This window comes from Achroia grisella, unplaced genomic scaffold (genome assembly GCF_030625045.1).
Source record: "Achroia grisella isolate CSIRO2021 unplaced genomic scaffold, CSIRO_AGI_Agris_v1 utg1576, whole genome shotgun sequence".
Taxonomy (NCBI): domain Eukaryota; kingdom Metazoa; phylum Arthropoda; class Insecta; order Lepidoptera; family Pyralidae; genus Achroia; species Achroia grisella.
In genome coordinates this window covers 534,344-559,638 of record NW_026712658.1, presented here as the reverse complement: position 1 = coordinate 559,638, position 25,295 = coordinate 534,344, and the positions used below count along the sequence as shown (strand labels likewise).

General features: G+C 30.8%; 1 protein-coding gene across 8 annotated transcripts; it reads right to left on the bottom strand.

The window, feature by feature from the left end:
- Positions 1-689: 689 nt before the first annotated feature.
- On the bottom strand, positions 690-19,062 carry LOC131841296 (shootin-1). 8 transcript variants are annotated; one of them, XM_059189615.1, is made up of 10 exons: positions 17,423-18,033; positions 12,688-12,874; positions 7,340-7,464; positions 6,084-6,232; positions 5,210-5,367; positions 4,238-4,421; positions 3,433-3,694; positions 2,403-2,714; positions 1,862-2,048; positions 690-1,443 (listed from the first exon to the last, which is right to left on the bottom strand). In XM_059189615.1, exons 1-9 carry the CDS (start codon positions 17,688-17,690, stop codon positions 1,867-1,869), a joined length of 1,827 nt encoding a protein of 608 aa, XP_059045598.1. In that variant the 5' UTR covers positions 17,691-18,033; the 3' UTR covers positions 690-1,443; positions 1,862-1,866. The 8 variants fall into 8 exon arrangements, with proteins under 8 accessions (XP_059045598.1, XP_059045591.1, XP_059045592.1 ...); XM_059189608.1 differs by lacking the exons at positions 690-1,443; positions 1,862-2,048 and adding an exon at positions 18,827-19,062 and having other exon boundaries at positions 2,376-2,714; positions 17,423-17,860; XM_059189609.1 differs by lacking the exons at positions 690-1,443; positions 1,862-2,048 and adding an exon at positions 18,827-19,062 and having other exon boundaries at positions 2,376-2,714; positions 17,423-17,842.
- Positions 19,063-25,295: the final 6,233 nt, after the last annotated feature.

Below are 25,295 nucleotides of genomic sequence, written 5' to 3'. Positions count from 1 at the left end.
CAACAGTATATAAGATGAATAATTTATTATTAGCAACTCATTTTGTTGCCATTTATCAAAACACTATCTAAATTCCGTAATAAAGATATTATTACAATAACCTGATACTTCTGTGTACATATAACAAAAAAATATATGTAATTATAAATTTTGAATTAATATAAATGCTAATTATTCGAATTATTGTATAAGAATAATAAATTATCTAATGGCAATTTTAATATTATTTATTATGGCAGTATCAATTCCATGCTCAGAACAATATTCTAAGATTACATTAGTAGGTACTTATAAACATAGGAAAGTTGTCATTGTACTAAAATTTACATCACTTTTGTATGGTTGACACATTTTAATACTTTCAATAATATTAATAACTAATGAGTAGATATGTTTTTGACACATTGAGACGAAAATGATGTGTGATATCTTGCGATAACTATTCATTATAAATCTATATTAGCAGAATTATGAATAAAGTATGTAACTTCAATTATTGACGGAACTCTCTACCATGTCACCTAAATATGAACATTTTATTTCATATTTTCAACTAATTATTCAGTATCTATAGGTAGGTAATTAACACATTATATAGTAATTACTTTATCACTTTTACAGTAATTTAAAATATATCGTGCATTCAGCATTATTTGTTTGTGAATATATGGGTACTTGCTGTCATAAATTCATCATTTTATTAAGGGCTACGAATAAATATATTTTATTTGGCCTATACCTACTTTCTTACCATTTCTTGTAGGTATGTATATCAGACTTGTATTGGTATAATTACACATATATATACTATTAAGATTTATATTAAGTATAACAACAATAACATACAAAGTAGAGTAATTTTCCTCAAGAACCGGAGTTCGCAAAATTCTTTTAACGGATTTGAAAATTGATATAAAACTATTATATGTGTAACAATATATATAAATATAAACTCTAGGTTGTCTCGTGATACTATAGCCAGTTTATATTTATAGTTTGACTTCATATTCACTAATGTAAATAGTTGCTTAAAGCAAGAACGGTCAAAATAGCTTCATGGTTTAAAGTCAAAATATAGGGATCAATAATATTTTTTATATCAAAATTAACATCTTCAGTACGAAATATACTAGTCAAAAATCATGGTCTAATGCTATTTATACTTAATAGGTAATACGATTCTTTAGAAATTTGTAGGTAAATAACAATATTTGTTATATTATAAATATGAAATTATATGTTTCTGCGACGTAATTACTCTCTCTCATTTTATGAAATATCGATACTTGCCAATATTTTCATGATATGATATGATAATATCCATACTTTATGGCACTATAATCCGCAGTATAATGCAGGCCAATGTACCTAATTAACTGTATTCTTGTGAAGCAATACCAGGTTTTACATATTACCTTTCGTCATCTTCGTTCATTTAATCATCTGTAAGAGATAAAAAGATTTTTGATAACTTGCAATTGTTTTCATATTTTAATTTAAATCAGTACATAATGTAATATGGGTTCATTACGGAGAGATTAAAAATAAAAGATATAGTAGTAAAATATATAATAGTATTAAGTAACCTAAAAATATTTTTTCGGAAAATATTTTTAGGTTACTTAATACTATAGGTTTTTAGGTTACCTAATATATATATTTTTAATTTTAATTAAAGTATTAAAGTTCAATATTTCTATTTATAACACTATCAGTACATTTTGCGGATAATTAGGTAGAGATCCACTGACATCGAGTATCCTCTGTAATGTAATAACATATGCGGTTCTTTCATTTATATGTATCAGAATACATATAAATGAAAGAACCGCATATGTTATTCAGACAGTACGGAACTTACATCGGTCACGTCTTTGGTTCTCTGACGAAGCTCCTGCGTTTGCGCAACGTGCCGAGGATCTGTAGCATCTCCTTCACTGCTTCAGGCTGGTCTTCCCTTGGCTTGCGTTCCATGAAGTTTTGTTCGGTAGATTTCAGATGGAACTTGCCTCCTTTTATTTGGTCTACTATTGCATCAATTGCACCGCCTGGGAATGAAGTAGGTAAATAGGTAGTTTAGAGGAGAAGGGGATTATTAGTAATGTAGACTGTTGTCCCTAAGAAAAGTACTATATCAGGTTAACCTCCACGCGGTTCCCCTGGAAACCATGATGATACATTCCTGGTGAATTTGTCACGATGGGCACTGAACTGACTCCATTTTCATCTTATCTCCACTAGCGTTCCGCTAGCGTAAACAATTGACGCAGACGGGTGCACCATTTCATTATTGCCCATTAAATTTAATTAGGTAGGCAAAAAATATTAACACAAAAAACTTGACGTTCCTAAGCGGCTAAAATGTCCTACATGAAGAAATAATTTGACTGAAAAACACTAACCTCCATTTTGTTTGCATTTTTTCAACGTGCCTTGCTTCCCGGCGAGCAACTTCGCCATGTCCTCCACACCAGATGTCACGAATACGGATGGAGGCGGCGGTGGTGGTGGCGGGGGAGGGGGCGGTGGACATGCTGGCGGGGGTGGGGTCGGGGGCGGAGGGGGAGGGAGCTGCGGGGCCGCGGGGGGCTCCGCTGTGGCGGGGGACGGGCTCCTCGCCGGCGGCTGCTCTGAGGAGTCAGGAGACAGCAGGGGGGGCGGCGAAGGTGGTCGGGGTGGAGACAAATAGGTTTCTGGCTTGCTTACAGGTGGAGCTGGAACAAGTTCAAGTTAAAAAATGAAAACTATTCGTTAGTTATTCTGTAAAGTATATGAAATTAAAGTAAACGATTGTTTTAAAAGAATATATCAAATTATAAAATACTATTTTATTTAAAAAAAAAAACTGGAAATAGTATGTCTGCGTGTGTATCTCAGTCTCATCTATTTCAGCCGCCAAGCAGCTTGCTTTGTAAATCGTTTCAGTTGTAGGGTTCCGATTAGGTAGTGACAGAAAATTATTTATTCTCGCTCTCATAAAAAAATACAGTTACATATACTATTATTCACAAAAAGATAAAAACAAATTTTTATTAATATATCAGTGCGCAAGAAAAAGAGGTAACACGGACGGCCTTATGCCTCTAAGATGCATTGATAACTTAATCATTTACAATTGCAACTCATGTGTGGTATTGCGGGTGTCTCATGATAACGTGACGTAAACTGTTTTCGTAGCAGAGGTCGGAAATGTCTATAACATATGTAATGCCGTAAGGCGTTAAGTCCGCCATATGTACTTTTACCTTTGTACTTTGTGTATTGAAATTATATAAATAAATAAATAAATATGTAAGTGAATGCAACTGATCTAATTATTTAATTGATAAACTGCGGAAAGCCACAATATATATTTTCGTAGACCAAAAAAAGCGAGGAAAAGAAGGCGTAACTTAAAAAAAAGTACAACTTATTTTAATTCAGATTTCTTACCTACAGGTTCTTCGACTTCCTCTTTGATCACCTCCTTTGTTTTGCCCTCCTGTGCTTCGGACGCCCCATTTTCGAAATAACTAATTCTGGACATGAGATTCCCCCTCCTTGGACGGTCGGGCAACCTTTTCTCTACTTCAGCTAACTTCTTCTCCGCTCGCTCGGCTCGCTCGATGGCTTTCTGAGCATCCGCTTCTGCCAGTCTAATTTTCTCTTCCCACAATAATATGTCAGTATCTTCATGTTTTTCAGCTACTTTGAGCTGTAGGAAAATCGCACAATAATTAAATAATAATACTTACAGGAATTTTCCATATCATGTAAATGAATCATTACGTAGACGAGATGGACAAGTTATCTTATATAGATATTATAAGACAAAGTTCCCGTCGCGTATCTGTGTTCGCGATAATCACAATGACAACTGAAGTTTCATGCCGTATTCAGGTATCAACAGAATATTATCTGAGGAAGGTTTAGGTACCTAATTCGTTGTGTATATCGGTTTATAAAATACCCGTGCGAATGTGGGACATCTGCCTAACATTATAATATGCCCAACTAGTCGTATCCCACAGCACTGCCTGAACTAGACTCTGTACAATGTCGTTAGCGTATAACCTTATTCTCATATATTTCTGCTACTAAACAGCTTGTAACCTTAGTAACCTGTGTTTCAGTTTAAAGATGTTATAGCATAGCAGGTGATAGGCATGATATCTAAATACATGGAATTGCAATGCACGTAAACGTCGCACGAAAAATAAACTGTCTGATAACAGGGGAAGTGCGTATAATTTCTTACCTGTAGTTCCTCCAGCTGCTCCCGGTGACGTGCGGCCTGATTCTCGAGCGCATCCTTGAGACAGTCGACTTCTCCAAGCAGTAAAGTGAATCGCTCGTCTAAAGTGAGCTCGCCCACTAATAGTGCGCTCTGGTGTGTCAACACGCGGACCCGCTTCTTTGCGTCCCGTGCCTCTGACTTGTACCTGAATCAAATCAAACAAAATTTATTAATCGATTACGATATTTGAAACAGTTGTTATAGAACCGCTTTTCCATCAAATGATCTCTATATAGTATAAAGCTAAGTAGATGTTTTAGTCTTTTTGTTTGTTCTCTCTGTCTTTTAATCAGGGTTCACTTTATAAGATTCAGTCCAGACGCCCCTTTTAGATATTAAATTCGATATCAGATATTTTGGCGACCTCAATGAAACCCATAGGCTATTCCTATAGCCTATAGGAGAATAATGTCATTATCTGCTATGACGATAGTAATAAAATTGCGTAATTTTAACGATAACAAAATGGATATAGACTATCAGTCTATAGTTTCTAATAGTGATACTGATATCATATTGGATGTAGGAAGTGTATTAATCAATAATTCCACTTCTAATTATATTAGCGTGTCTCCTGTCATATTAAGTATTATACCTATATATACCTTCTAATATATTAAGCTATGTTTTAGGTCTGACATTTCACATTTATTAACTTAAGATTAAAGTAGCTGTAATATTAGTTTAGTTATTAGTTGATAAAAAATTATAATAAAAAAATATTCAGTAACATTCACAAATGTGACACACTCATAAACAAGAGACTTAATATATACATCGAACAATACAAAAAGTAATACAATACAATGGAAAAACAAAACGAAATACAATATCGTAAAACAATAGATAATAGGACGACAATAAATAGAAAAACAAAGAGAATTGATACAAGTATTACGAAAAATGTGGGGTCATAGATCCACTCGCACTCACGTTTCAGCCATCTCCCTGTCCTTGTCGGCATTTTCTTTGAGGGCAGTGACCTCTTCCATAAGTAGCTTCGAGATCCGGTTGTGACTTTCCAGCTGGCTGCGCATGTCCTGCAACTCTTTCTCTTGGGTTGCACATTTCTCTCGCTCTGCCTCTAATTCCTAAAAAATCGTATTTGTTTGATTAAACTTCTACCAACTTCTTTAGTGAATTACTTAAATAATACTATTTGTATATATATTATATTATAAAGATTAGATTATAAAGGTTGATGTTGGCAAATGCCACTGTTTCAAGTCCGCCATATATACTTTTACCTATATTACGTCCATTAAAGTTATATAAATGAAATGAAAGAGATACTATTCTTTTATACCTTTTTAGGTTTTAAGTAGAATATTGGGACAGCGTAAAGTGATAATAGTATTTTTTTATCATTGGAGGACGTAACAGGATGCACCATGACGGTATAGATGAGATATCTCATGAAAGTTGACCTGACTAAAAATATTTTTATTAAATTTCTGGACAATTCACACCGCGCCACCTGGTCCTAAGCTAGAGCTTGTAGTATGAGTACTAGACAACTGAATATATGTAAATACAAATATAGATTTTTATAACATACATACATAACGTGTTTTCATGTATATGAAAACACTCAGACTGATACAAACAATTATATTATTGCAAAATAAAAATTATTATTTGATGCAAAAAATAAAATAAAATGATTAATGAATACAAATATTTGTACCGAGGGATCGAACCAGCGACCATCGGAAGTAAGGCAGTGTGCACTTAAGCCATCAAAAAATAGGACAATTGTTCAACATAAATTTTAATAGTATTACAGTATTACGAGGTCTTTAATCACCTGTGCCAGTGTTACATTCAGTTCTTGAGCCTCGAATTCCTGTAACTTGACAGCGCTGAGTTCGGTCTGCAGCTCAGCTATCTGACGACTCAATTCAGTTACGGTTTGCTTTAGAAATTCTACCTCTTCATTGCTGCTTGTATCTGATGCTGTGAATACGTATAATTAAATATAAATATTAATTGCTCTTTAGTGCTTAAATCATGATATTTTAATGAAAGTCACAACTATCATCGGTATATAGGTATCATAAAGGTTGAACTTTAAATATATGGTATAATAAAATAAACTAGTATTTCATGTATGTTTCTAGCACAGAACGAAATAAATAGTCTAGTTTTGCATCCTGTGGTTTTTGGTATCCAATAGGTTCTGCATTATTACAGAGAGAAACAATATACAGGTACCTATATTGTAACTTAAATCAATCAATATAAGAATCGAATGAAGAAATCTTTAAATCGTACTACGTATAGCTTGATCGCAGACATTATCCAATCAATTGGTTTCGTTTGTTTGTTTTTTCTTAAATCAGTATTTAAGTAATATAGAAATAAATTAACACAACTAAATTAATTTCAACTTAAATTTAATAAATGTAGTCGAAACGGAAGTGTTTAAAATTTCTGAGCGATTAATGACTATTTAAGTGAAAGGACATAAGTGCTACCTCTGTGTTAATCTGCCTATTGAGATTTTACGTAAGATTACACGGAAATATGCATATATATGGATACATATTCTATTGCGTAGAGTGCATGGAAATATCCTTGGATATTTAAATTTATATTCTTATTATAAACGCTACCTTTATCAAATAGAACATATAGATAAATTTAAAAATATTAAACAAGTACAAATTTTCTTCCGGAGCCATTTTTGAGATATTATAATAATAATAATCATCTCAGGACAATTCACACAGCGCCATCTAGTCCCAAGTTAAGCTAGCTAAAGCTTGTGTTATGGGTACTAGATAACTGATACAGATACATAGATATATTTTTTTTCGTCAATACATACATATTATACATAGAAAACATCCAGACCGATACAAACAATTATACTCATGAATACAAATGTTTGTGCCGTGCGAGGAATTGAACCTGCGACCATCGGACGTAAAGCGATGTGCTAGACCGCTAGACCACCGAGGTCGTCAATTTATTGAACAATGAAATAAGTTTCTCACTGTGTAAAATGAATATAGTTACCTAATATTTATAATAAGCTGTTACAATTTCTTGTTACCATACCTGTGTCTGTAGAGTCCGTTAAGTCTATCTCAATAGCTTTGGCAGGCAATGCTTGTAGGATCGCTGTACTTCGCCGTTTTAGTTGTTTATTTTGTTTGTACCATTCACCAGCCTGTTGCATAACCCTGAAATAACATAAATTTATACATTTATATTATATAAAACAAAAATATAGAGGGTTAGTTGGACAGACAACAACTTTTGTTCTACAACTTTGAAAGCATATATTTTTTAAAGAAAAATAAGTTCAAAGTTATATTAAAATACAATAACAAAAAACACAGCCCTAACATCAGCTGTTTTATTTCAATGTCAAGGACTAATATACTGTCACTAGGAGGATGGTTTTTTAATGATGGGAAATAAATAGTAGCTCTATTTATTAATTATATTAACATCTCAATAATTTATTAACATCCATAAAAAATACACCATCCCACCGTTTTATAGCAAATGATGTATTCGTTCGATATCGTGGTGAACTAAACGCTTGACATACCCATATTAACCCTTGGTATATTTAAATCTATCATTTTTTTAACTGTAGGAATGTGGAAAGATATATGTAAATTAAGAATGAGGATAAATTGAAATGAGTATTTAATTCACTCTTTTGGAAAGGAAATATATAAGAAAGGTATAGTTGAGCTTAGTATTAGGTACTTTTAGAAGTCTTTTTCTCAGACTACCTACCATTTATCCACAATACTTGTTAAGTACTAAAGGTAAAAAGGGTGCAAAATAAACTCAGAATTTTAGGTAAAACCTAAAGAAACGAAAATATATATATTTTTTTTTGATTTGAGTTTAGTTTTGGTGATTTATGTTAGTTACGTTTTCGGTATGTTTGTATGTAGATATTATTATCCTTGTAATATAAATGCTATTTTTAGTTTTATATTATGTACGTCTTGTATGTATATTAATTACAAAAGCTAACAAATTTAATAATTTGTATATAAATATAAACGTGTTTCAGTTATAACTATATTGATATTCAATAAAAAGTGTAGTAATTTTCTTGCTTCAACTTTACGTATTATATAACACAAAAGTTGCAGTTAGTGGAATATTTTTTTAAATATAGAAGTAAAAAATTGTTGGAATTGGAAGTTATATAATGTAATACGGATTTATGAAAAATCGCTGACGGAAATTTTACAATACTATTTTAGATATTCCTCTATTTATAGAAAAAACAGGTAATGTGAGGTTCATAAAAATACTACGTAAATACAAAATATGTCGCCAGTAAAATTTCTAATTAGCAAATTATTAATAATAATCCTGTTATTTACAGCATACATAATTTTTAATTGTAGCCCTTAATAAAACTTGTAAAATTTTACTACGTTAAATAAAGTTTACGGCATCCTAATTATGTGGTCGGGCGAAATTTTCACATGAAGTACCTACCACCCATACATTAGTTGATGTGAAAAATTCGTCTGACCAGAGCTAGCGACGTTCAATGAATCTAGTTATTATTTGTTCTAGACTTATTCATACTAAACGGTAGTACGTAGCGACCAAATAATTGCAGACCATGACCCATGACCTAATTGTTACAGACTATGGGGGCGAGACCTCCGCAATCATTGGTTATTTATTTTGTTACATTTGTCACCAGCTGCATCAGTTAATATCTATTAAAATTAATTGCGCGAATAAACTTCTCTACCATACAAAAACTTAAGTATATATATTTTTAAATGATCGTCCAAATAATAAATATAAACATATCCTAAATAATGAGAACGAACTAAATGGGTGCAATGAAATATTTTTTATAACGCTTTTAATTAAATATATATTTATTTTAATGATAAAAAATCAGTGTAATTAAATATGTATTACAAGACAGTACAAATCATTGCCTGTGATTTTATAAAAAGATTATTTTTATTCCATTAACTTTTATAAATTTAGAAAATAATAATAAAATATAATAACTGGAAAGACTTACATCTTGAAGCAAATTTTATATTCGACCATTCCAAATATAAACAGTTAAACAAATTTAAATGTATACAAAAATAGTTCGATTTTTGATAAAGAACCTGCAATTATAATAATTTTTTCACTTAATTTCCCTACATCACTAAGTATTAACGGTACAAAAAACGTCAATTTCAATGAAAACTTCATAAAATAATCGCAATAATTAAGATTTTTTCTGCGACTTTGCACACATTTAAAATGTATAACAGTCTTTCAAAATATGCAGTTATTATTCACACAAAATTAAACTTGGCTATTCATTTACGATATAGAGGTCATATTATCACTGATGATGATTCAAAACTGATCATAATCGAATACATAATATTAGCTAATCTATTAGTGAAATTTATAAGTATATTACAATATTTTTGCATATTGAACAACCTAACCGATCACTTTGACTTTCATTCTTTTATAATGCGAGGAATCCAATAGTTACGAATTAAGCATTAAATTAAATATTTAAACAGCAATTCAAGCAAGCAAGCAAGTTAAAAAAATTTAAAATTAATAATATTCTTCTGGTACCAATTTTTCAAAATATCGAATTTGTAATTTATATATTTATTCAGCGTTACTTTTAATGTCATAGTATAAAATTTTGTTTCTTTATTTAGTTGTTTGTTTATTATCTCGCACCTAAATTGCTATAGCTATTAGGTGGGTATAACTTGAAGTAGATATAAAGGTGTCCACATAGGCTATACTTAAACTAAATCTCATACGAGCAAAAACGATATATATTATAAATATGATAATACTTTTTTTGTTAGCTCAACTACCATTTAAAATAATTTAATTTAATTTTACTTTTTACAATTTAAAAAAACGGAACTTGTACTCTAACTCAAAGGTGGTGTGGACGTTTTATGAAACATTAAAACTTTTTAAATATATTTTTTTCGAAAACTATTAGTTTTACGGAAAAAAGAAATAATATGTTTTGTAGGCAATTTCACATGCTACAAATTTGATAACCACTATTTTTCAGTAACTGTGACCGTTAACGAGACATTCGCGAAAAACTGTTTTTTGTGACCTTTTACCTCGAGTAAAACATTTTTAGCGGCAAACGGATCAATGAGGACTTTCGGGATTTTGTTTAGAACCACAAAAGGAAGGTTAATGCAAAAATCCAGCTTTCCCGTAATTTTTCCATAGTACGTCTTTATGCTACTTACTATATGTGATAAGGTGACGGTAAAATATTATAAAACATAAGTACATACATAACTACGCATTACAGCCACATACGATATGCCATTCATAACAAAGAACAAGCGTGACAAGCTTATTCTGGTATTAGGTACGTTATATACCAACGTATGAATAGTACATAAGACTCAATGATCGTGCATCAATAACTGAAATGACTGACGAATATTTTTTATTAATGTATCGTCATAGTCTCATATTGTTAACCAGCTATCTAAAAGGAGGAAGTTTATAGTTATCGTCATTAACTGACTGATTTTCATTTTATTTATTATTTTGAAGGGTATAGGCAGTCTCTCGAGGTACTCCCACTGTCACCATGTCAGATTCTGATAAAAAGTTCTCAGAGTAATTGCTATAAATTCTGAAATAATATAGGAAGGTATTGTGTTTGAGCTTTCTAGTTATGTTTTTTAAATGTTTATTTCTGGGAAATACTAGTAGTCGTGCAAAATCAATACCGATTCAAAGCGGTATTTTCGCGGATTGAACACGCTAGTAATTATAGTTATTCTAGATGTAGATTTTTTAAATTCTATCATTCTAAATGTAGTATTCGATGGAAAGAAATTGTATGCAGGTCTGTACTAAAACAAAGTCGTCGTTGAGGGTTTTAAAAAAATATTTTTATTTTGCACTTTGTTCCTATGGCAAAGTTTTATATTGTAGTTTGATGAACTCTATTCTTGTCTTCTGCTTGTTTATACTTATGTAATTTTTATGATTAAACCCGTATAACAAACCACGCTAGTAATATATCAATCAAAAGAAAAGATAAAAGATATTACCTACAATAAAATGATAAAGTCATTTATTTAATCGATTTTGTATTCGTTAGCTACTAGGTAATGGAACACTTCAACTAATAATAGGTATAAAATACACTAATTAAAATTATTATAGTTATTGGGTTTTAAATACAACTACATATACATATATATAATATTTGACATCCTTTATAATACGTAACCCTACATTTAGGAAGTCTAAATATGTAGAAGACTACATGTTGAAATTTTAGTTTAAAAAAATCATCTTTTTATATTAAAGTGAATCACTGACCGAGCAGTGTGTATGAGTTTTTAAATTATTTTGATTTTTCACCTGTCGTTATGGAAAAATTACTTCACTTACGTGAATAAGTATTATTATTGGATTTCGGCTTGGTGTACTATTTACGACTATAGTGTCACCTATACGGACCGAATATACGTTTGCATTCGCAGCGAAGTATTGACATAGTAAGCTATCACATATCAATGTGACAACACAATGCAACATGCATGTAAAATTTGCAGTTTTACGTTTGTTAAGCAGCAAAGTGGAACGATTATGTAAGCAGATGCAATCTTTACGTAAGAATAAGAAATATTTTACAGATAATGAAATAAATTCGCCATCTTTACGTATTAGGGAAACTTTTCAATGAAATACTTTATTTTCATTCATACACACACACAAGCATAAACATTTTTCAAATTAATGTACGACAAAGTGACGTAAACATTGAGTGATTGTAGTACCAATTAAAAATAACATCTGTAACACAGGGATTCCTTACAACAGATGTTACGGCCTATAAATTAACGACATTGTCTCAATCAATAAATATTATTATGTTGTAGGTCATAAGACCTATAACATCAAGAAGAGCCCATGTCATGGTACGAGTAAGTGGTAAACGTCACCTATATACATAAACAATACCATAGACGTCAGGCTATCAAATGACGTTAGCTACGATGCCATGACTTTGTACTCTGTAATGTCACTAGCTAATCTCCTCCTTGAAACGAAACATATCTTACAAAGTACGCTGCTTAATAGCTAAAGTAGGTTAGATCTGTTTTATTTTAGATATACTCTGCGTATATCTAAAATGTGGACAGGGCTTTGTGGACAGTTTACATATTTCGGTAAATAATTATATTTTGGTCTTACTTCTTCTAACTTTATTCTTCTGAAATAGTCATATCTACGTCGGTGTTTCTCGCAAAAAGTATTTCACCAAAATGTGTTGGTGTATTTTTTATGTTTATATTCCCAGAATCTATTAAGAAATATTATAGAAGTGCTCTAGTTCCCTTCTTGTAATAGTAGCAGTGAAACAATGGGCAATAACAACTTACTTGTGCCTAACATCAGCCTCAACTTCCAGCTGATTCTTCAACTGTTGATATTCGTGATATACCTTTTCAGAGAGTGTTTTCAATTTGTTCAACTCCCGCTCTCTCTCCCTAAGCTCCCCCTCCAGGTGGTTCCTCTCCTCTGTGACGATATTGTACCGTCGCTGTAAGTCATCGTGGTCACGTTTCGCTGAAAAATTAAGACTAGGTTACCAATGATATTATAGTATAAGAGGCATGGCATCATAGTTCTCTGGAATGGCAACACGAGTTATATCATTTTAACGCCGTGTCTGTAATGCTGTCTATGAATATGGGCAACGGTTTTTTTATGGATGATAATGGAATGGTGCACCCGCCTGCGCTAACGATTTATGCTGTCAGGGCACCAGTGAAGGATGATATGATGAGCATGAGGCCAGGTCAGTTAGCCCATCGTGACAAATTCACCAAAAAAATATCACGTTGGTTTCCAGGGGGAACCGCGTGGAGGTCAACCTGATATGGTACATTGCTAATAATGGGGCCATGAGTTCACATTAATAATAATACGCTTCCCCCCTAATAGGCAACGGTTACTGCTTGCAATTTGGTGAGCCGTCAGCTTGTATGCCATTCTAATTACATCTAAAAATCTAGATGTGATACCGGCAGCTGGGAGTAACAACACTATTGATGGTTAGGGCCACAATGTGATTACATTGTAGCAATGCCTGCAATGTAGCAATACCTTTAGGTTGATTAATCTAAAGGTATCGTTACTTCTCGAAGTATTGCAGTGAAAGATAAAATGTAAGACTAATATTAATTTGGTACCTACCACAGATTACAATCTCAGGTGGGTAGAGTAAATAAATAAACATTAGAAAATATACAACATAAATACCATTTTCAGAAGTGTAGTTTTATTATGAATTACATAATAAATACAACTGGGATCAAAACGATTATAGCTTTGTATCAAGCCTATAAATAGGGTTGTTTTAGGAAATACATATTTATTATAATCTATTAATATGTTTGTGTTTAAATACAGAATTTTCGTATTATTCTTCCTTATTCTCTTGAATTAATTAACCAAATAATATAAATTGAATTAAGAGAATAATATTAAAACAAGACATTAACGATGTCTTATAATCTATTAATAATTTTCTGTTTAAATACAGAATTTTCGTATTATTCTTCCTTATTCTCTTGAATTAATTAACCAAATAATATAAATTGAATTAAGAGAATAATATTAAAACAAGACATTAACGATGTCTTGTTAAGACAAGACCTAAGGGCATGGAATCTATGTTTGGATCTAGATTTTTTTTTGTCCATGATTTGCCGTTTGTTTTTGGCATCATCAAATATTTTGTTGTGTTAATTATTTATGGTATATTTTCTGTTTTTTGTATGTTGTAATTTATAATTATTCCTATATTACTTATATCTAACGTTTTTGGCTGCAGCTTGCCTTTACAGTCTCACCGGAACAAGCTGTCATGAAGTATCTTCTGAATATATTAATATTAATAGTCACATTTTAATAATAATCACGACAAATAATTCTGTTAGTTTTAATCTATAGTGCTGTAATGAAAATTTCCCGTTGAGTCAATGAGGCCTTGAGGAGATATGCTTACCCGAGACAATTAGTCATTTAGTATGCAGTCTAAACCGTTTGTTTTTGTTGGAACTTTATGCATATTTAATATTTCAATATTAAATATATTACATACAAATATGTGGTTGACGCATAATAACAAATTTGTATATGTACCTATAGGTAATTTTGACCTTTTTTCCTCATAAATATACTAAATTTATCACCTATTTATCAGCAAGTTGGTAACAAACATTGCTCATGGGCTGAACAGTTTTCACTAAAAAGCATCAAAATCGGTTCATTCCTTTGTGACCTTTGGTGTCATAGATAAAGTTAGATATATGATACGTATAACAGCCCTAATTTTTATGACGAAGGTTAAACTTAAAAAAAAAAGAATTTTTTTATTTTGTATATATGTTTATAATAAATAATACTTGACCAATTTGAAAAAAATGTTAGCTAGGTATATTGGTATAGCTAATAATGTAATATTATGTTATCTGTGCTAATAATATACCTACATATGTTACGTATAGTAAGGGGTAGCAAATGAGTCAGAAATGGATAAATAAAGAGACTCAAAGTAAAGATATATAGACACATTATTAAAATTAATATTATATTATTTTATCTATCTAAACCCACAAGCAATATACATACGTAGGTTAATGCAAAGCCAGGCGGGTAGAAAATATTATTGTAGGGTCATTTAGCCTGTTCGCGTCCATCGCCCAATTTGCGTCTATTTTGTGGATCTCCCGTTAAAAATCATCGAAAATAAGTCAATTGACACACCAATTGAACGAAAAGTCATTACCGCTAATACCTCAATGTATAAGAGGCACGCACAAATAGACAAAAGTTCTGTGCGTCAAACCAATCCCGTTTAGAAAAAATAGTTAATCTCGACTGTTCAACAAGTAAGTCCGTACCCGTTTGTATTTATATAAAAATTTGATGGTAAGTTTTTTATTGTTTTATGTGAATTTTGGGATACAAAGCTACGTTTCACACTTTTATGATGAAAAAAGGAATAATATTAATTATGAATTTGCTCATGTTTTTTATATTTTACAAATAAATTAAGGTGGACGCGAATTACTACATCGAATTTTACAATACTTCCACTATTTTCGTTAAATTAATAATAATTTATTATTCTTATATATTATTTATATAATTAAAAAAAAATTATAATTATAAACACATAGTCTTAATAAAAAATGTACAATGATACTTTACTTTACTTGCAAGGCAAGTAAAAATAATTAAAAATGTATTGTTTATTATTATTGTACATTTTTTATTAAGACTATGTGTTTATAATTATAAATTATTTTTTTAAATAAAATTATAATTTTTTATATTATTGCTATGTACCACATATTTTCTTTCTTTTTTTATTTGAAATGAGTAATTTCTTTCATTTTACATCTCTTATTTTTTTCATTTAAGATGAGTTCTTCGGAGTCAAGAGGAAAAGAGAACATACACAGAAGAAGAATATACACACAGAACATACACAAAAGCGTTAAATTAAATTCGAGAGAAGAATAAGACAAATATGTGAAGAATATACTATTCCCAAGACAACAATATTGGACAAAATCAGTGGGCGCAGACCCAATGGAGTAAAGTTATAATCAAAGCTGATCTGTAGCCTTAAGATTTCAGGGTAAAATTAACAGAACGATTGCTGTTTATTCTTAAAGTTGCAATCATTATTCGCCTACTACTTAATAATTTTAGGTTCTACCAATGTTGAGAAGAATTATTTATATTTTTTTGAAGAGATTTTTTTAATGATTATTATGTTGATTTTTTTATATTTATATTCTTAAATAAAGAAATTGTTAAAATACAATCTTTTTTTACAAATTCTTAAAAATATCACGCCTCTATTCCTTTTCTAAGCTGCTGGACGCTAAATGGTCCAAGGTTGGACGCAATTTGGATTTTGTGGACGCAAAGTGGGTAAAACGTCTAATTCTGAAGTTTATCTATTTATAATGATAATACAAGATTTTTCTAGTAAAAGTGAAAGTTAATCTAAAAATAAACTATATATAATAATATGAATACATTACACAAATTTGTCATAGAAATTAGTGCTGGAGAATTTCTTTTATCGCCGTCAAACTTGTTAACTGCACTAAATGGACGCGAACAGGCGAAACGACCCTACTATAAATAAAAATAGCCCAAATCAGCTTTATTTAATACTGTAACTTTAATTGTTAACCTAACTATGACTTGATAATATGTATCACTTTTATAGCTAAGTATAATTACTTACTCTGTTTATATATATTTATTAAAATATACATTGGTATAAACTACTATAAACAGAGTTATTAAAATCAGTGAAATAAATCAATAATATTTTTTGATTCGCTGTACTGCACATAATATTCTTCTTTGAGTGGCGTCTATTCTAAGATGTTCAATTAACAAAGACCTCTATTAAGTTAATAAATAAATTTTCTAGTTAATCGATTTCGTATTATTAAAAAATATTTATTATAATATTTATTAAAAAAAAACGTGAGTATTGCTAGAAAAAAAGTTAGTAGATTGGTATAACAAATAATGCTTATTTCGAAAAATCGGATGTCTATAAAATATACATTCTAAAGTAAAAAAAATCAATTAATAGTAACCTATTCAAAATATATTTCCAAATTCTTAATCACACATCAATATCATTCGTCTTTTTCTAATTAGAATTTTTGATACTTCAATAAAAATTGTGTTGAGAAGTAACTATAAAGATCTAAATGCACGGAGAAATTAATAATATTTAACTGACATTATATTCCTTTCTCTACCACCAAGCATTGCGCAGTTCGATAACTGGTTTTACGTTATGACATCAATAACAAACTTACCTTAAAAACTAACATTAATAAAATCTTTAAAGCGGTTAAACTCATTTCATACGAAACATATGATTTACAAGTTTAAGAATTAATGGATATGCAACAGGTTATCATCTGTCATAATCCGACAAATACGCGAATAGGATTTCCACTCGTGTTTTGGTTTGCATATAAAACCTCAAGGTGTCCGAGCATGCGCACTTTCAGTTATAAATACGTGGAAAAATATACATTTTCTTATATTAAACCTATTCCTTACCTTTTTCTGACTTGAGAAGATTTGTTTTGTGTTTCCTTTCAGCTTCTTCATATTTATTTTTCCATTTTTCGACATAAGTTGACAGCGCAATGTTCGCTTCTTTGGTGTTTTGGTGCGCGTCAGGCGGCGTCATCCTGACGGTAGTGGCTCGCGGAATCCTCGTGGCCGCGCCGTTGCTAGGACAGAGCGAGACAGCGCTCCGTACGCCTTGACACTGATTGTTGTTCGACGCGATCGCAAATACATTATCACTGTTCCTTTTAATCATTTTTGCATTAAATTTTTATTATACGTTCGTGTATATGGCTCGCATCGTCTCCTTTGCACGTATGCACTGTTCTGGATAACACGTGTTTAGATCAACAGGCTGGTGCGTCAGAAAGTGTTAACGTTCTTACAAATAAATTCTCTTTGTTCTTGCTGTTGAGGAAAACGTATCTAATAGGTGTGCGGCGTTTTAATGTATGTTACGGGCACTTGTTCTGAATTATAAAACACGAAAATTCCAAGAAGAATAATAAAAAAATATGGTTCACGAAAGAAATCTACTAACAACGTATACAATATTTAACAGCCAGTGTTAGATTGTAACTAACATCAGTAAGGTATGCCTGGTACAGTGATATGATAATGAGGAGTTCGTCATCGTGAGTCATTTCGTTTGGTGTTTACGCTTACTGTTTACATTCAATAAATCGTGTTATGTTACCCATTTCGTCATACCACACCTAATAGCCCTGTTTAGATTTAGTTAGAATTTGTTAGTGCATGTTCCGTGTAGATTTGATAAGCTATCAATTATAGCCAATAATTTTAGTGACAATTATTTTATTATCTACACATTGGTTCTATTTACATTACTTCATGTTAATTCATAGAAAAAAACAGGAACTATATTACGCAGGTTCTGTTTATTTTCTTTATTATAGTATACCGATAGGTATTATTTATAGATACTAAGTTAGATATTAACAATAATTTATGCAGCATTAGTAATAAATGTAATAGTTATGTGTATCAAATAGTAGTGCTATTAATATTTATAAAACTGAATAACTTTCTGTACTTATTTGGTCACGTATTCATGTTTTGAATGAAAGGTTCAAAATTTTGTTACGATTTACACTAAAATGAAGAAAGTTCTTAAATTTCATTAATAATATCACAGGTTTCGGATTCAAATACCTATCTGCCCTTTAGGTACGTCTAACTTTCTACTTATAAACAAAAGAATCGTTCTCTTCAACTAACCATATAATTTATATTGGATACCTAAATTCCATTTATTGGGCAAAATTAAAATACTAAGTAATTACGAAGATATTTTGGGACATAATTGTTCAGTATCGTCCAGAATAAAATACCTATTACATAAAACACTATAAACAAAATGATAATATTCACCATTTAACGCTGATCTATTGTGGGATAACTTAGGCAATAAGTACATATAAAACAAATCACTCAAACAAACCACAATTCCGCGAGAGAATCAAAGACACAAGTACATGTCAAAGTCCACGAGTAAAACGCACTGAATACATTTTGTCCAAGTAGGGTCGAACAGAAATTCTAAATTTAAACTATTTCCAGTGAAACGACCTACCAAACAGAGACTTGCCTATGGAGTAAGTAAAGACAAGATCACAAGACTGGCGTGTCGTGTGGGCAGCCACGAGTTCCAAATGGTGCAAGTTGTAAAGTAATTTAATTGTCAGGACGACAACACGATGCATTAATCTCTCTAGCCAAGAGACTGTGTTTATAGTAACTAGTCCAGTATCTAAGAAAGTCAAATGATTTTTGCATAATTTTTATGAACTATTGGAGCCTTGTACTGAATAATTCGTTCCATCCGTCAGATCAGATTCTGAATATTTTTGGCAATGATTGAAATTTAAAAAAGTCCTAAAAACGTTTGCAAAGACTAAAATAGTTGATATTAGAGTGGATAATGTCACAATTTTGATGTGTCAGAACGGCGAAATCGTTGCGGATAGATTCCTTTTACATATTTAATTCACAAAGGCCTTCTATCTTCTACTTTGCATTGAATATTCATCTAAATAGATTTTATATATTTCTACCTAAATAATCAAACTCCTTAGCGTGTATCCTGTAGGTACATGTATAACATTTTTCGTTTATTGAGATCTTAATATTTTACATAAAAAAATTGTAGGTTTACAAATTCGACAGCGTTTTCCATATTTAGAAAATAGGGTCAGTGTTAACCAACAGTGGTTTCTACAAGGCAATCCGTTTGGCAGTTAAATAGCCAACACTACACCTACTTTGTAAATTTCAGTATAAACTTAACATTCTCTACTCAAGATTATTTCGACGTTTTTAGTCTCTAAGTAGTATTTTGTTATAGGCAATAGAAACTTTATAAAGTTGAAGGTATTGAAGTTATCTACATTGTATGAAGGCGAAATAATTCCATTACGAAATAAATTCAATGGTGTAAATTTTATCACGTAATAATAATTCAGTATTTAGTTCCCTGCATAAAACAATTATTAAACGTACTATTTTCCTACATAAATTATACATGTTTAGGTTTATTCACAAAGAACAACTCATTCAGTAACAATCTGAGAATTGGAAAAAGAAAAAGCATTATTCTTCCATGTGTTTAAAATATTTCTTACATCCGTCTACATCTGTGCCAGAAATGTATTTGGTGTTATAATTTTTATGAGCGAATAAAGTGTGATCTTGAGATCGTTCACCTCAAGAGATGCAATCTATTTCTGTAACGCGTTGTTATCCTTATTACGGACTGTTTCTACGTCTCTAGTTCTGTGAACACTATGAGATAACCGATTATTCAATAAATGTAACTGTAATGATATATTTCATATGGTACTATAACGTAAGTTATGCAACATGTCGATCGCAACGTAAATTGATAATTAAAAAAATAGGCTTGTATCTATAAATATAATATATTGACTTATACATTTTATCAACCAGCAAATTAATAAACTATTAAGTCTAATGTAGAGCAATAAACTGTAAGTAAGAAATAAAATTCGTACTATCTCAATTAATAATATTACAGTCCATCCAGACATCCACATTCCGAGCTCCCACATGTCTGTCACTCTTTCGAATACTAGGTACAATGTGCGTGGGTGCCTAAACAGGACTGTTTGCGAGTTTATTGCAAAAGTTCGTAATGACATAAACCACAACCTGATGTAGGTGTTACTTAAGTCTCGATAATATGTATTGTACGGTCATTGATAATCCAATAATAATATATGCAACTTTCGCCATATCGCCCACGCATTTTATCAAAACATTTATTTGCTTACCTTATTATTATAATTCATATAAACATTATAATGATAATTCAATAACAATTATGCTTAATTAATTGTGAGCATTTTTATTTAAGCAGACATACTCTCACTATCTAGATTTAGAAAACACGTGCGAATTCATACTCATAAAATATAATTAACTGATACAATTGTATATGGAACTTGTTTTTGTTTCTTATGTTTACATGTAATTTCTGTTGATGATTTACTTGAAACTTTAGCTTGTTCTTTCTTATTGTTTTAAATTATATCAGTTTTACTAATTAACTGCTGAACAGATAGAATTTTATATATCTTTAGTATTGGTACGTAAAACATAATCTGTTATCTCTATCATTGAATTTATTTTTTGCATCGTAAACAAAATTAATGATACTAAAAATGAAATCAATGTTTTAAATCCCAATGACCAGAAAAAGGATGTATAATAATAATTTATTCTAAAATTTAATTGCAACTTGTTATCACAATTTTTCTTTCTAAAAGTTCAGAGACAGCTAGACACGAATAACATTAACGCATAGTATTAAATTTATGGCATCAATTAGAATGATATACGTCCATAAGAATTGTATATTCAAAGATTCATGGACATGTTGAGGCGTCTAATAATAAAAAAATAATACTAAATATGATTAGAGGAATCATGTAGGTATACGAATATTAAATACCACATTAAAGGCGAAATAAAAATTTTCAAATTAACGTATGTTGGTTTAATTCCAAAATTAAGATCTAATTAGTATCTTAATTAATATATACTACTTATCAGAACAAAACATGAGTCACAAGAAAATGCATGTTTTTATGCAGTTGGAATTAATATTGACTATAAATTGAATATCTACTATATAAAATATATATTTAGGTACCTACTCCGTTTACATATAAAGTCACCAAAAAGGTTTAATTTTAAACTTAGGCGTGAAGCGTGAATAAGCACTAGGATTTCGTTGAAAAATTTATATTGAATGATCGTATTGTGAGGTATATTCATGATTGATTCATGAAGTATGAGTACATTCCAGGAATGTATCTCTTTATCTACGTCAATGAGTATATATTTTTTATTAATAATACTGAAATGCAACACTCGCTTGCTATTATAGTGTATGCTGGCAGGACATCCTTGGGTTGTATTAAAGAGGAGCATCATTGTCAGATCTGATCAGACCGTGTAGTGGTGAAATGCCAGGAATTAACCACGACGTTTTCTAGGGAAGAACCTCCGCTTGGAAACCTCCAACTGCTTGTAATATTACATTGCTAGTCATGGCGTAGACCCCGTTATTAACAATTCCTTCTCCCCAAATGAGGCCACTTAATTGTTATGGTAAATTATTTTATATGTTATATTATAAATATATAATATACCCGATATCTAATAAGATATATGATTTATAAATACTTCAATTTAATTTTTTTAATTAGACAGTATCCGCTCACATGTGTTAATTAGGTACTTTTTTAATTTAGACAAAATATGACAATATAAGCTATACATATATGGCTAAAATTCTATTTAACTTTCAAATAATTAAAAATCTAAACTAAACTTTACTGGTTCATACTATACATGACATGTGTACAGTGTGATTATAAAAGACGTAGGTACCTACTGCTTTATTTTCATTGTGCGTCAGTACATGAATCATACTTACAGCGCTTAATGACCGCATTTCATCAACGACAAATTAAAAATCATATTTAATGTATAAATACAAGTTGTTATAAAACTAAATATACACTAGTGTATTCTATCCTCTTAGTATTCATTTATTATAATATACTATATACTATATTAAGATATAGTGAGTAAGCCTATTGTCATGTTATTGCAATACTATTTTATCTGCCCTATTTTCTATTCCTATTATATAGACTTTTCATTATGCTAATAACAGTGAACAATCATTGTTGTTTACTATATATATTTAATTTTTACAATGGTCGTTGTTTAATTTGTTCATCCTTTATTTTTTAACCTTTTAATTTTGTTTACTTTATTACTCTAGTTAGCAGTGACATCTGTTATGTACCTAACATAAAAAAGAAACTGACTCGACTTAGTTGCTAATGGTGTTGCATGTACTTGCTATCTGTGCCGGTAGATGGCGCTTTTAATTAAATATATTTTGTTTCTGTAGAAAACACACTGCTTTCTATGGAGATGGAGCTGCTGTCTTATTAGTTATTAGGAATCAATGATTATAGCTTGCCTGGCATATTCGTATTCGTGACATGTAGGTATAATAGGTAAGCAAAGGAAATTTTCCGTTGAGTTTTATGCTAGGTATTCCGTACTACGTATAAGTTTATGCATTCTATAGATATATGTATGACACAACTATAATGAAAACTATAAATATAGTACCTACCTAGTTGCATAAAATAACTATTATATGTGGAAGATAATAGCACAGATAACATAATATTACATACAGATACCCCATCCCATACAAGAAAATGGTTCCTTCCTAACTCGGGCTATTCTTCGGGCTATTTTATTTCGCCACCGTAGCCGCTAGATGTCGCTAGATCTGAAGCAGTTCGGATTACTAGTGGGTGCTTAGTAACAAAGCATGAAAATAGATGGCAGTGAATTCAGTCTACATGACATCTGTTTTGCAAAGATATGTATATAATAGATATGTAGGTAACTGTATCGTGTACCTCATTAGGGACGATTCAAGATTCAATGTAAATGTGTAGGTATAATATCGTTAGCCGACACTCTGCAGATATGGCTTATGTGCCAATGTATATATCTATTGTGTTATGGTTTATTTTACATTCCATGCCTATTTTTTTTGATATGTTGTAACGCGTCTGCGCTATACGTATAGCCTGATTTTGATACGTTTATACTCGTACGTATCAAAATCGGGCTATACGATTTTTTATTTCAATCGTTATATGTATGAGACTGATTTTAGCTACAATTAATTTACTGGTATATACCTCATGTATTCTACGATGTACCCCGCTTTTACCTAATGAGAATTCCGCTATATCTTATATATAAATTTTGTATCACAGTGTTAGTTGCCATATTTCTCCCACATTTTGATGAAATTTGATATGTATACTTCCCAGGTCTGAGGTAGGGTTGTTATCTATTTTTTATACCCCTAAGTCATAGGGGTGGCCTACCCCGAAAAAATATTTTTTTGTATTATGGACAATTTTTTATTTATTTATAATGTTACATTGAAAATACATACACGCCTAAATTTTCACCCGTCTTTCACAACCCCTATTTTTAATAGCGATATTCTTACAAATATTATAAATGCTAAAGTAACTCAGTCTGTCTGTTTGTCTCGCTTTCACGCCAAAACTACTGAACTGATTTAATTGAAATTTGGTAGACAGATAATGTAGACCCTGAGAAAGGCTACTTTTTAATGCGAAAAAGTATTGAAAGGGGAAATGAAAGGCTATATGAGGATATCGTAATTTTTAAAGTCAGATCTTGTAAGATTAAGTGAACAGGGTCGGTCTAGGTTTTTCATTATTAGAAATGTGTAACGGGGTAACACGTTATTTAGTGCGAAATTGTGTATATTACAATAAAATTTAACGAGAAAATATTATAATGATATCACTGGGACACTCATTGCCTTACTACTATATCGTCCGTTAGTCGCGAACTTTCTGGAAACACGAGAGGCGCTATCCTATTGGTCGGTCGGCGCGGTTACCGCGCGTAGATGAGTAGATGAAGTACTTAGACGAGTCTCACGGCGCCGCAGCGTAAGTACTTACTATACATACGTAGTATACATATGGGTATTACAAATGTTTTTATTACTAGTAATATTACTCTGTTATCTAAGCAAGTAATGTGTGCTTATTTTGAACTTGATAACATTCTGAATTACTCGTATATCTTTCAATATCTTTAGCGGTATAAACCAGGTTATGTACTACTACTAGTATTGTTAGTGAGGGATAAAGTTGATGAACAAAAATAAAACAATATTCGTATTAAAAATATATTCATCTAATATTTTTGGCATTATTTTTAAGTTTCTTCCAAATATAAGGGGTCTGACATGGGGTGTTATGTACCTACATTAAAAAATACTTTTTGAAATGTATGAAAGAAACGTAGATGAAATTTTTGAAATGTGTGAAATGTATGCACCTACATTAAAAGATAATTTTTGAAATGTATGAAAGAATTGTATTGTATGAAATTTTTGAAATGTATGAAATGTAAGGACCTACATTAAAAGATAATTTTTGACATGTATGAAATGTATGAAAGAAATGTATGTACCTACATTAAAATATAATTTTTGAAATGTATGAGATGTATGAAAGAAATGTATGTACCTACATTAAAATATAATTTTTGAAATGTATGAGATGTATGAAAACAATGTATGTACCTACATAAAAAGTTCATTTTTGAAATGTATGAAATGTATGAAAGAAATGTATGTACCTACATTAAAAGATAATTTTTGACATGTATGAAATGTATGAAAGAAATGTATGTACCTACATTAAAAGATAATTTTTGACATGTATGA